The following is a 14,205-nucleotide window of genomic DNA, read 5'->3' on the forward strand; positions in this document are numbered from 1 at the left end:
GTAGAGAAAAAAGAATACATCAGATTTCTGCTTACCATTTTTACCAGAATACCTTTTCCCTAAATGAGTAATCTATAAAAGTCTGTCAAGAGTTATAATGAAAGCATATATGGAGTGCTTACTACTATCAGGCACCATGTGCTAAATGGATTCTTTCATTTAGTTCTTAGAACAATGACCCTATGAATTGGTCACCATTGTTGTTTCCACTTTATGGATAAAGAAACTTTTCAAGTTCACTGAACTGAATGGAGAGCTAGGATCTAAACTCTAGCTATATATGTGCCTATATGCTTTATTTTTTTTTAAAGACTTATTTATTTATTTTAGAGATGGCAAGAAGGGCAGTGGGAGAGGGAGTCTTAAGCAGACTCCACACTGAGCATGGAGCCTGACTCGGGGCTCGATCCCCCAACCCTGAGATCAGGACCTGAGCTGAAACCAAGAGTCAAATGCTTAATGGACTGCACCACCCATGTGCCCCTGTGCCTATTGCTTTAACTACCACCCACCCTTTACTCATTCTGCGAGTTTTCTTTGGTGCATTAAAAGAGATGTATTATGTGTCAGTCATAACGTAGCAATGTAACTAAATTGTCGTACTCTAAGATTATTTACTACCCAATCTGTATTCTGATTTCCCAACATGTCCCCCAATATATTTTAACACCAATATTTAATCCCTATTAATAGCACATTTGATGCTATTAGTAGGCCTCTAATAACCAGCTATTACATGTCAACCACATATTTTAATTTTTAAATAGCTTTTATAGTGCTGTCTCATCATCCTTATTTAGGCATTTGTTGGTTTGGAGGGTGAACTTTTTGAGAGTTTTGACTATTTCATTTCAACCTCAAAATGAATTTTTCTAATGTAGAGACTTCATTTTTAAACTCACACTTGCCAAAATTCTTAAGTAAAAAATTAGAAGATTCTGGTATTGAACCTTCTAACTCTCTGGCAAGGTATAGCTCAAAGGACAAGAATCTGGAAGGCTGGAGAGAAGTTGCTAAGGGAGACAAAGACTGTCCCTCATAAATAAGAAATTTTGCTGAGTCACAGCCGTCCTTCTGCGTTTTCAGAAAAAAGAATGAGAATTAGTGGAGCCAGGCGGACGCGAGATCTCTGTACCTCACAGAGCTGACTTCTAGGAAGGGGTGGTGCATTTTCAACAAGGGGTTCGGAGGGGTGTTCTGGCACATTAGCACCATGAGCATTGACGACTGAATATGGCTTTGTTCTTAGGCTCTGCAGTTACATCCTCCACAGGTATTCTAATGGTTGTCCTGCGGGAAAATGTCTGAGTAGAGTTGCAGAAGACAATTAAAGGACATGCAGTAGGACCTCTTCTTTGTTACTTTGTGCTTTAAAAATTAAATAAAGTCAAGTAAACATTTTTCTTTCTCCTCTCCAGTTTCCTGAAGCAAAAAACAACAAAGAAATTAAGTGGTTTGGAAAAAAAATTCCTTTGTTTTACATTAATTACTGAACTGAAATCACAAAATTATGACCTTTCTTCCCTTAATAATTTGTATTGGTGGGAATACTTAGGTCGTAAAACAACTTTGGGGAGAATGGCGTACTATGTAAACAGGACATCTACTACCTTCTGTAAGCGCATCATTCATTTCTAGGGCCAGGGCACATATTTTGTCAAAATAACTAGAGCCTGGGCGCCTGGGTGGCTCGGTTGGTTAAGCGACTGCCTTCGGCTCAGGTCATGATCCTGGAGTCCCTGGATCAAGTCCCGCATCGGGCTCCCTGCTTGGCAGGGAGCCTGCTTCTGCCTCTGACCCTCCCTCCTCTCATGTGCTCTCTCTCTCTCATTCTCTCTGTCTCAAATAAATAAATTGAAAAAAAAAAAATCTTAAAAAAAAAAAAAATAACTAGAGCCTAACCTACCTCTCCCAGGCAGGTTTGGAGTAGGAGAGGGAGTGGAGGAAGAAGGGGCGGGGGGCGCCTCCAGAGTTAGTAATTTTGCCCACTGATCCCAGCCAGGGCAAGTTAATCCCTGGAAAAAAATGGTACAGACTCCTTCCCAGCTATAGTCCTCTTATCCTCCTACTCCATCCTGCCCTTGTCTCCATACCTCTTTTTAGAGTTCCCGAAAGGATGTGGTTGGAGGGGAGGAAATTGTAGAGAAGTGAGTGGAAAACAGCGATTCAACACTCAGCATGAGGTGTGGGTCAGAAAGCTCCTTGGGTTAACCTTACCCATTTTCTAGTCTTATTGCTTCCACTTGTTAGTTAAGTGACCTTGGAGAAGTACCCCCCTTGTCCTCATCTGAAAAGTCAAAGGTTGGGATTAGAGCTAGATGATCTTTGAATGCCTTTTAAGACCCGACAACTGGGACTCTCTTTTGTAATTCTTTGGTACAGCTTGCACTTGCTTCATCCAAGACAATGCAAAGCAGTGTGTGCTTTTTGTAGGGGTCTGTTGAAAAATATCCAGGCACCTTCCCTTTAAAACAACTCCCTTTCCTACACTCATAGCGTTCTTTAAAAACAGGTATGAGGACTGGTTGGTCAGAATAATGTGCTTCTAGAAATATCTGGTGGCAGGAAGGCCACCGATTGATCAAATGCACTACTTCTTTCTCCTTAAGGACTACATATTGGCCAGAGTATGACTCCATATGCTTTCCTTCCTTCCTTGCCTCCTTTGTTTTTTTTTCAACAGGCTTTAATACACATTCTTTTTCTTTCTTTTTTTTTTAAGATTTTATTTATTTGAGAGAGAGAGAGAGAGTGAGAGATCACAAGCATGGGGGAGGGGTAGAGGGAGAAACAGATTCCCCGCTGAGCTGGGAGCCTGGTGCAGGACTCCATCCCAGGGTCCTGGGATCATGACCTGAGCCAAAGGCAGATGCTTAACTGACTGAGCCACCCAGGTGCCCCACTTTATTTTTCTTGTATAAAACTGTGGCGGCCACAGCTGGAGCCAGGGTCCTCTGCACAAGATGGTCAGTGAATTCCTGATAGGGAGACTGGGTGAACAGTCTCTTTCCAGAGGTCGGGGTGAGATAGCTGTAGGTCTTGGAAATGGCATCAAAAGTGGCCTTGGCAAAGTTGCCCAGGGTGGCAGTTGAGCCCCTGGCCGAGGTGTAGCACTGGTCACTACTGGCCATCATCAGAAGCCCCTTGGTCACAGCGCCTGAGACAACCCCTCCGGGGGCAGGGATGAGGCGCACCAGCACAGAGCCACAGCAGCGGGTCACCTTGGATGGGACAGTGTGGTGCTTGCCGACCGTATTCCCCCAGTAGCCTCGCTGCACAGGGATGATGGAAAGCTTGGCCAGGAGGATGACCCCACGGATGGCAGTGGCCACCTGCCTGGAGCACTGACACCCTGAGGTATCCATTGTGATCTCCAGTGGCAACAAATGTCTTGAACCCGGTCTACTGACCAGCACAGGGCTGCTTTTGCACAGGCATCGTCTTCAAAACCTCGTCCTCAAGGGATGCCCCCAGGAAAAAAGTCAGTGACCTCAGATTCCTTGATGGGGAAGAAGAGGAGACAGATGTCCTCCAGGGACTTGATCTTCATGTCCTTGAGCAGGTGGCCCCGCTAGGTGACAGGGATCCACTCCTTGTCCTCAGTCTTGCCTCCGCCAGCTCTGCAGTCCTGGCCTCGGCCCTGCCAGGGGCCCCCACTATGGTGGAGACCTCAGCCGGGCTGCTGCTGCCACCCATTCCAGGTTCCCCAGTCCCTCCAGGGCCCTCCCCCAGCACCAGTGTCATCCATTTGGTGTTTTCTCGGAGAAGAAGCTACTTTCCTTTCTTTAAGCCTGATCCCAGCTAGTTCACTCTTCATCAGGACTGCGGATGAAACTATACTAAAGGTGAAGTAAGCTTCTCTTTCAAGACAGGAGAGTGAGGCTATGTGCACTTGCCTCCCTGCTAAGATTCCCCTGGATTAAAAATAAACAAGTACAGGGGCACCTGGGTGGCTCAGTTGGTTAAGCAACTGCCTTCAGCTCAGGTCATGATCCTGGAGTCCCGGGATCGAGTCCCGCATCGGGCTCCCTGCTCGGCAGGGAGTCTGCTTCTCCCTCTGATCCTCCCCCTCTCATGCTCTCTGTCTCCCATTCTCTCTCTCAGATAAATTTAAAAAAAAAAATCTTTAAAAAAAAATAAACAAGTACGAAAAAAAGTGTGTGAGGGGAAAGGGTAGAAGCCAATGGAGTGGAGATTAAAAAAAAAAATGTCTGAAAGATAGAAAGGTAAAAGGGGAAGATTATGGTTGGATTAGGCAGAAAGTACCACAGGCTAGAATATACAAGATAAAATGGCAATTAGAAACTTGAGAAAAAGCAAATTCTGAACAATGAAGTCATAGGCCACACATGAAGCAAACTACATCCAGGCATGAATATAAGCAGTTAACAGAGTGGAAGAAAAGGCAATCCATTTGACCTTGATGCTAGAAATAGCCTAATTTGAGAGACCCAGGGGTTATAACACTGGGTTCATGGAAAATGTCATCCTAGCATACTAATATTAAACAATGTTCATATCGATCATAAAATACATGCAGCATATTGGCTTGTTTCCATTATTTTATATTTTAATAAATATATTTTTTAAAACAGTTTTAGACTCACAGAAAAATGTAAAGATAATAGAGAGTTCCCTTATTATTAGCATCTTATGTAAGTATTATCCATTTGTTATAATGAATGAATGTTGATACATTATCATTAACTAAAGTTCATGTTTTATCAGATTTCCTTACTTTTTTCCTAATGTCTTCTATTCCAATTACATTTAGTCATCCTGTCTCCCTAGGCTCCATTTGACTATAATAGTTTTTCAGGCTCTCCTTGTTGCTGGTGACCTTGATAGGCTTGAGGAGTACTGGTCACGTATTTTGTAGAATGTCCCTCATTGGGGATTTGTCTAATGTTTTCCTTATGATTAGATTGGGGTTATGGGTTTTGCAGGGAACACCACAAAGATCGTCCATTTTTGTCACATCAAACCAAGGGTACATACTATCAACATGACTTACCGACTTATCACTCTTACTGACCTTGATAACCTGGCTGAGGTAGTGCTTGCCAGGTATCTCCAATGTAAAGTTACCCGCTCCCCCATCACACTGTACTCTTTGGAAGAAAGTATATAGGCTTTTAACTTCTTTTTCTTTTTTTTTTTTAAGATTTTATTTATTTATTTGTCAGAGAGAGAGAGCACAAGCAGGGGGAATGGCAGGCAGAGGGAGAAGCAGGCTCCCCGCTGAGCAGGGAGCCTGACGTGGGGCTCGATCCCAGGACCCTGGGATCTTGACCTGAGCTGAAGTCAGACGCTTAACCGACTGAGCCACCCAGGCGCCCCTAGGCTTTTAACTTCTAAAGTCAACCTGCAGACAAAGTAGAAAAGAATATTTCGTGGTTGCAGTACAGAATGTAAATATTGACAACTTTGTTGGTGGTAAAGTGGTGCTGACAACAATGAAAGGCAGAGGAAAAGTGGAGCAATGGGAAGAGGGGGGAAATACCTTCATTTTATAGAAGAGGAAACGCACAGATACTCTATTAAAAGAAATAGAAATTAGAGTCCTTATTTGAAAACATAAAAGTTTAGTTCTAATAGAGGAAATAAAAAGCTACCATTGCTATTGAAATTTGGAAGAGAAGGACAGTATGAGATACATGCTTATTTTCAAACTGTGGAATCAATTGATATTCACTAAAGTTGGTAATCTAAGAAGAGAGATAATAGAGTGCAGTGGAAGGAAACACCAAATGATCTCACCCTGGATGAAACCAGAGTTTTCACCTGTAGAGGGCACCGGAGCTAAGCAAGGAGAAGAGGAAAGGCTGTTGCTTTGCATTGGAAGTTCTTTTATACTATTGCATTTGCTACCATGTGCACAAATTGTTTGCTTTAAAACCAGAGATGATGTGTAGGGTGGTGCCAGGACTCGTACTAGACCACCTAATATGACCCCTTTTGCTAACCCACCTTTGGTGATCCAAACCAACCAGCCATTCACACAAACCACGCTACCACGTGGTGTTTTGTTGAGGCAGGAACATTACTTCTGAGAAAGTAAAAGGGTAATCTTAGGTCTTTGATTTGTAGGAAAGGCATTACAAAAAAAACCCAAAAAACCTCCTTCTGTTTCCCTTGAAATAAGGATTAGGAAGATTTCAGTTGCAAAAGGGAAATTGGCTGAAAAATGCATCAACTGTTTCTTGTTGAAAAGTATTGGCAATCAGTGGAAATCCTCTGTGTGTTTCCTGTGTTTAGCATTTATACAACATGTTTCAGTTTAAGAGCCCTTTACTGTCATTAGTTAATTACCTCCCAAGGGCTGCAGGGTAGTTATGGGGAATACTGGAACCAAGCCAGGTTTTAGAGCTGTAAGATGTACAAGTGTCTCTACCAGCCCCATTTCAGATGTAGTTGTTACACCATTTCCCACACATGGATCAATTGGTTAATGTGTGGTTACTCAATCTCTAAAGTTCCTTTTCTAAACTTGACATCTTCTCAATAAGTACAAGTTACTGAACCAGAAGTGAATTTATCCCAATAGCATCTCTTGTAAGTGTCTTGAAAATCAACAGTGGTAATGGTTTTAGGTTTATCTTTAAATAAGAATCTCCAAAGTGAAGCCTAAATACTGGCACTTATTAATAGTGCCCTGGATGATTCTAGAGTAGAGCCAGGCTTGAGAACCACTGACTTAAATGGCCAATCAAAGCGCCTTCCCTTATCCCCAACAATAGTTATATCTACAAAGAAAATGAAATACAACATTTGGCTAAGGAGAACTATTGTTAATAGATGTTACATCTTGTTTTGTATCAAATATATATTTTACATTATAAAAATGCTAAAGGGGTGCCCGGGTGACTCAGTTGGTAAGTGTCCGACTCTTGGTTTTGGCTCAGGTTGTGATCTCAGGGTCGTGAGATCAAGCCCTGCATTGGGCTCTGTGCTCAGTGCAGTCTGCTTAGAAGTCTCTCTTTCTCCCTCTCCCTCTGCCCCTCCTCACCCAAATAAATAAACAAATCTTTAAAAAAAAAGTGCTAAAGAAATATGGAGACTATAGAAGAGTAAGTATGTATGCCTCTGAGTATGTAAACAGTTATCACAAAAAGAATCACTGTTCATGTTTCACAATTTTTCTTTCCATTTTATCTCTATGCTTTGTCTTTTAAAAAATTACTGGCATTGCTGTTATCAGATTCCATAAACAATTTTGTATCTTGTTTTTCAAGTTTACCATTATAATAAGCATTTCCCACTGTTCTGTGTTTTAAAAGATCATCTCTAAAAACAAAATCTACTGAAATGAGGCAAACAGGGAAATTTATATCTACAATTGGCCCAAAATAGAAATTCAGGTACTTTCAGAGAAGAGGTCCCCAGGAATATTCTCTACCCCATGTCCCTTTAGAACATTTCAGACCAGCAGGAACTAGATTGAAAGACACATGCTCCATTTCTGTAGTCAAACCTTGACTATATTTGGTGTGTGGTGCCCTCTACTGGGTGTCCTAGGACTGTGCCCTCTTTCTGTTTGTAAACTATATGTGTTGGCAAGGACCCTAAAGAAGGGGGTTAGATCGCCTGTGTACATGCCTGAATTTTGTTTGTATTGTTTGTATTTTTATTTACATCTGTTTCCCTAATATAGAATTGAAGCTATTTAAATACAGGAGCTGACTGTGGGTCTGTTTCTTTCTTATTCATCCAGCAACATTTTAGAGTCTACCATGTGCCAGGTACGGTGCTACCAGGCTGGGGACACAAAGATGAGATCTTCACCTTCAAGTGGCTCATTAGCTAGTGGGAGTGTCACAGCCAGGTGGGATAACCTACTCACTGAGTCCTGGACAGTCCAATGGGAGAACTTGATTCCATGTAGACGCTTGTTCTCCTCTCTCTAGGAAAATCATCCTCTTCAATTAACCATGCAGAGACACGTGTAGCAGAGCCAGGAAGAAAGGGGACACCTTCCTAGCAGGGCAGATCTACCAAATCAATTCTGGCAATCAGTGGAGTTGACAGATGTCATAGCTTGTTCTCAATTTATTTAGAAAATTAAAATTTATGGTGGACTAAACACATTAAGAAGATAAAATGAGTGACAATAATTCAGAGGTTTAATTGAGCCCCTAGAAGGGAATAAACATCATTTTCTAGAATGTATACTTTATATAATACATACCTAAGGAAGGAAGGTAACTCTTACATTTTGCAGGGTTTTTTTTAATAGAGGGAGGGAAAGAGAGAGGTGGGGGAAGGAGCAGAGGAAGAGGGAGAGAGAGAATCTTAAGCAGGCTCCACACCCAGAGTGGAGCCCAACATGGGGCTGGATCTCATGACACTGAGATCATGACCTGAGCTAAAATCAAGAGTGGGTCACTTAACTGACTGAGCCACCCAGTCACCCCATACATTTTGAAAGCACTTTTGCATTTGGAATTTTACTTTGCTTTTTGGGGGAAGGAAATGCATGTGAAACTAATTGAGTTCTTCTAATCTGAGGAAGGCCTAAAGCACAGGACAAAGTGGGGGAATCTCTAAAGCATTCATGATCACTTCTTTACTACATACTCTCTTTACATTATGTACAATTATGCAAGATGATCTGTAGATTGGCAAAATCTCTCTTTTTTTAACCTGAGCACCTTGATGATGACGTTGGGTCTACAAGGTTGGCTCCATATGGCAACAGACCTAAGTATGACTATATAATATTTGTCACGAATATGGAACCAGCAATTGTTTGTTGTGCAGTCTTAGACAAGTAACTTAATTTTTCTTTTTAATTTCCCTCATTTGGAAAGGATATAACCTAGCTCATTGTAAGGAGGAGAACTAAGGCATGTAAAAACATCCATCAAAATACTTTGCACACAATAGCTGCTCAGCAGAGCGTGATTGAGATGCACTGTGGGCTCTGGAGCCAGGCTGCTTGGGTTTGAATCTTGGCTCTACTCTCTTTTTCAGTGGTGTGACCTTGGGCAAGTAACTTTGCCTTTCTGGGCCTCAGTTTCCTTATTGGTAAAGTGGGGGCAACAGTACTACCTAATATCATAGTCATCTTAGGCAGATAAAATGGGTTAATACATATAAAGGCTTTGGACCATTTATTAATATATAGGGCTTACTAGAATTTAATTATTATTTTATTTTATTTTAAAGATTTTATTTATTTATTTGACAGAAAGAGACACAGCAAGAGAGGGAACACAAGCAGAGGGAGTGGGAGAGGGAGAAGCAGGCTTCCCACGGAGCAGGGAGCCCGATGCGGGGCTCGATCCCAGGACCCTGGGACCATGACCCAGGCCGAAGGTAGACGCTTAACGACTGAGCCACCCAGGTGCCCCTAAAAGTTAATTATTATTTTAATTGCTATTCCTTTTAGCTTTGAGAGACACCTGCATCTTTTTGAAGTTGCATATTAAAGTCAGAGACAGACATCTTCTCCTATGCATAAAACACATCCATTCGGTGCTATCAACACCAACTGTTTTCAGCAGCTTTCTATTGTTATGGTTCTGTAACCAGCTCTCCTTTGGTAAGTCCTCAGAGCCCACAGTAGGAATTACTTTGTTTATGTTAAGTTTGGCTGCTTTGCTTTACGACAGTCATTTTTAGTTCTTGACCTCCCTAAGTATTTATGAATTCCCTAAAGAACATGGGGAGGAAGAAAGAGTTATTGGGAGCAAATTAGGAAAGCATTGTGGAATTAGGACTCCCCTTTGTAACCCTCCTGTCACTTACTCTCCAAAATAATCATAGGCTGCTGTGGTTTTTTGCAGATGATGCTCTGGACATTTAGTTTCAGTCTCATTAGGTCTTTTCTTCAGTGGTGATTTTGTTTCCCCTCTTTAATATACAGTGCCAATGTGCTACCTACAGGCCACATAAATAGGGTACAAAGAAGGGTCTCCAAAGAGTCTGAACAAAGAGGTAGACAAGGCTATAACTAACTAACTCACTACAACAAGAATCCAACTGTGCTAACCGCTATTAAGGTGACATAGAGGGAAGGGTCTTCTAACTAAGAGCTTAGGGAGAGGTTTAAAAAGAGGCCACATGATTATTGAACCTTGAAGAATGGCAAGAAGGTGAAGGAATGCAATAGAAGCAGAGAGAACAAGGTGAGCAGGGGCTTGTAAAAATGCATGGCTTGTGCATTTTGTGCAGATGGTCCCGTGTTGTTGGAGCAGGAGGTATGTAGGTGGGGGCTTAGGAGACGAGGAACAGGGGCCCCTGGTTCTTCAGGGGGTCCACTCACCCAGCTCTTCTCAGGTTCTGGGGAAGGGGATGATGGGGCTTCTCTGACAGCTCCTTCAGGATCGGGTCTTAGGTGTAGCCCCCCCATTTCCTCCTTCTCCCTGCAGGCTTCTCTTGGCCTCGGCCCATATATCCTTTTAACCTCTGCACTTAGAAAGCCATATTCTTCTCTCTTTTCCAATAGGCTTTGCTGGTGTGGTGTTGACTAACCTGCTGCCTATTGCGAAATGAATGGAGGATGGAATGGCCTAAGACTTTGTACAAAACACTGGCCCCTCGGGATAAAAATCTAAGCCTAAGCAAGTGGGAACAGGCCCAGGAGCATGGCTAGTTTCTGGGGAATAGGAAAGAGATAACAATGAAGGAAGAAAATGATGTTTGGCACATAGCTGTGCTCAATCAATATTCGTTTGATACAGGAATTAAGGGATGACTTGATGGACTGTCAGGTATTGCAAGGTGTCTCAGATCTTGTGGGGTAACTCAGGTATTGCCGTCTCTGTCAGAAGCTTCCTATTTGGGAAAGAGGAAGGAAGGGGAGAAGATATCTGTGTATTCTGGCTCTCCATGCATTTGTGCTGAGGCCAGATTTCTTCTGGAGTTAGGAGTTCCTTGACTGGTAGTTTTCTCTTTCAGGAGAGAAAGAAGTGTGTGTGTGTGTGTACGCATGCATGTGCGCACACATGCACATAATACAGAAATACAAATAGTGACCCAATTATTTATTTCCTTACACTCATGACAAGACCTGACTACCACAGGTTACAAACCATTCCTTTGCCAAGATGCCAAGAAAAAAAAAGTTAAAAACGTCAAGAGAGCTCAGTTTGATTTGGTAAACTTATGTGCTCAGCACTTAGGATACAAAGAAGACTTGGTGCTAATCTCAAAGGGCTTTCAATATGGGTAGACATAAAGCCAAACAGAGTATTTAATGCAAGGGAGATAGTGCTCTAACAGAGGTTAGCTCAGGGCCTTGCTACTGCAAGTATGGTTTGACCAGCTGCAGCAGCATCTCCCGGAAAACCTGTGAGAAATGCAGACTCTCTGCCTCCAACCCAGACTGACTGAATGTGAATCTGGGCTTTAATGAGATTGCTAGGTGAATCATATGCACATTAATATTTGAGAAGTACTGGCCTAGGGTGCGGGGATGGGATGTGGGAGTGTTTCTTAAGGAAGTAAATCCTGAGCTATGTTTTGAGAATGAGTAGGATTCACTGTGTGGTTTAAGAAGCAGACAGAACAGCGTAAGTAAAAGTTTAGTGGCATGAAGAAGCGTAGGGATGTTTGGGGATTTAAAATTGCTCACCAAAAGGGAGAGCACGGGAGAGAAGGGAGAAATGGAGGAAGATGGCAGGTTAGGCAGTGGCCAGATCCTGCTGCACATGCTCTAGGTTACGGAGCTTTGCCCTGACCTAATCCATAATAGAGACCCGTGATGACATGTTCAGATTCGTGTTTAGAACACTGCAGCCCTGAGAAGCCTGAGAAGGTGAAGGTCAAAGGGCAGAGAAATTATTTAGGAAGCTACAGCAATAGTGTGGGAGAGAGAGAATGAGAGTAGTGCAGGTAGCACAGGTAGTGCAGTGGGAATGGAGAAAAGGGAACAAGTTTAAGACGTTTTAAGAGGTAATAAGCCGATGAAAGACTTCAGTGTGGACGGGGGAGGGAGGAGAAGCCTGTGTCTTGACTAGATGAATCGTGCAGGGTTCCGGCTAGGATTAGTGGGTGGTTGCTCATGACACCACTAAAAGAGATGAAAGAATAAGGATGAGCAGGTTTGAGGAGGGAAATGAGTTCAGTTTTCAACATGTTCAGCTCAGGTGAATAGAAAACATGTATAGGAGGGGGAAAAAAAAGAAGAAAACAAGAGTGGAGAACTGGGTGAATCAATAGGGGTGGAGAGGGAAAGCGATGAGGAAGAAACAATGCGCTGTCAAGGTTTGGGGCTACAGTAATACATATGTTGTATCCGTGAATTTTTCCTCTAGTCCTATCTCCACAGGCTGCCATCTTGGAACTTGGTTCCAGCAACTGAGCAGACCCCAGAGAAGAGAAAATGGTTTTGATTCATGGTTTCCTATCCTGTGATGAACTCATTGTTGACACTATTTGCTCTACTAAAATAATAATAATAATAATAACCTGGAGTTAAGCTGCTGCAGGGTCAGAACGAACAATTGTCTTTTTCCATATTGCCTTGTGGGGTAAATAATTTTGCCCACTTCCCCAATACTACTTCCCAAGTGGCAAGACTACAATACCAATATGTGTGGGGGTTTGCGTATGGTCGTTCTTCAAGTTCTGGACGACTTCTGCCACAAATCTTCTCTGTCTTTGAACTTTTACAGCCCCTTTATTTTGCACCTTAAAATTCAGAAATTGGTAATAGCTTGTCTTGGATCATTCCCATAATTATTTCCTATTCAGCAATCTGTTCTCCTCGGCTCACACAGTTGTAAAAATCGTCCAGGACTTCTGCGTCTCCACAGCAAAACAGTCCATAAATACTTTTAACATTTTCTGTGCAATCGTCACCAGCCAATAAAAAGCAAAAGGTCGGCACGTGGTTTATTAGTTTGGGCAGGAGGAAGGTATTCCAACCCGATCCTTTCGCTCTTGCCAGGATCAAACATGGCGGGCCTCAGCCAGAATTTCCCGAACACCCAGTTCGCTTTCCCGTGACCCTAGTCAGTCTTTGGCGCTCCTTTTTCCGCCTTCCTTCCTCCTCTGCGGCTCCAAGAGGGTCAGCACCCCGGAGCGTGACAGCGGACCTGCTTCCCGCCCCCACTCGGGGGCCCGCCCACCAGCCGGCGCCAACCAATCGCAGGCCGCGCTGCGCCGGCTGGCAGCGCCGGCCGGCCCCGCCCCTCAGCCTCACTGTGGCCTGCGGCTGCTGGGCCGGTAGCGCCGCTTTCGGTCGCGCGGACTGGTGGTGTGGAACCGCGGGTCCCGGGTGTTCGTCGCCGGCCACAGCTCAGCCCAGCGCCGCCGAGCCTGTGAGCCCCGAACCTCCGCCATGGACTTCGAGGACGGTAAGCAGAGCCTTTGGCTGGTCGCCGCGGCGGGCGGGAGGCAGGGTGGCCGCCCCGGGGGTCTGTTTACGGTCTCAAGATGGCCGTGTGGGCTTTGTTCTGCGGGCCCGGAGGCCGCCCGCCCGCCGCGGGCCCAGTGCCCGGAATCGGCCTGTGTGGGGAGCCGCGGCGCCCTGTCGTGCCCGTCCGGCGCCCGCTGCCGCCGGGGACCTGGGAGTTCCGTGCCGGCCTCGGTGCGGGGAAGGGCGCGCCCAGAGCACCACGGCCTCCGGACTCGGGCCCCGGACTCGAGCTCCGGACTCGCCCCGGCCGCCGTGCGTGGAAATTGCCCCGACGCCTCCAACTCCCCGGGGTCGGGCAGAGGGGCGAGTGGGGCCTCCCCTGCCTCGTCTCGCATTCGCCCCACAGGGCGGCGACCCAGCTCGTCCGTTTAGTAAATCCTCTACCAGGTTGCTTCTTACCAGACCAATTTTCAGAGGCTCGTTCACAGTGGATGTTTCTTGTTTTAGTTTAAGCTGAGTTTAAAGGGCGTCTGTAAGTGACAAGTATAGGTAGATATCTGTACAGAATGGAAACTAAGATATTACCGGCTAGCAAACTAGGATGTTTATCCACCAAAATGACCTGGTCGTTAATCCCTAATTTGAAATACTTCTGTGAACTAAAGCATTTTTCCTCTGGATTGTGTATGGATGGGACTTAAGTTAGTCAGAATTCTGGCACAGCATCACATGCCCTTCAAATTCAGGTCTGTGCACAGCCGCTTGAGTTGGACTTACCGTTTAAATAAACTGTATTTCAGTAATACCTTTCAGTTGACTCTCACACTAGTTCTTTAAACCATTTTCACGGGCTCACAAAATAAAATTAATTTCATCTTCACCTTGTCTTCAAATCTTGC

General features: G+C 44.2%; 1 protein-coding gene and 1 pseudogene across 2 annotated transcripts in view; one reads left to right on the forward strand and one right to left on the reverse strand.

Moving 5' to 3' along the window:
* Window positions 1–2,870: 2,870 nt before the first annotated feature.
* On the reverse strand, window positions 2,871–13,290 carry LOC102751012 (small ribosomal subunit protein uS5 pseudogene; annotated as a pseudogene).
* ZNF326 (zinc finger protein 326) overlaps window positions 13,143–14,205 on the forward strand; it is a 35,593-nt gene continuing 34,530 nt past the window's right edge. For both annotated transcript variants that reach the window (XM_081818757.1, XM_081818758.1), the window contains exon 1: window positions 13,143–13,304. In XM_081818757.1, the coding sequence (XP_081674883.1) occupies window positions 13,289–13,304 (16 nt within the window). In that variant the 5' untranslated portion in view covers window positions 13,143–13,288. The remainder of the gene's footprint in view (window positions 13,305–14,205) is intronic.

Source organism: Leptonychotes weddellii, chromosome 4 (genome assembly GCF_054177405.1).
Source record: "Leptonychotes weddellii isolate Sample4059 chromosome 4, ASM5417740v2, whole genome shotgun sequence".
Taxonomy (NCBI): Eukaryota; Metazoa; Chordata; class Mammalia; order Carnivora; family Phocidae; genus Leptonychotes; species Leptonychotes weddellii.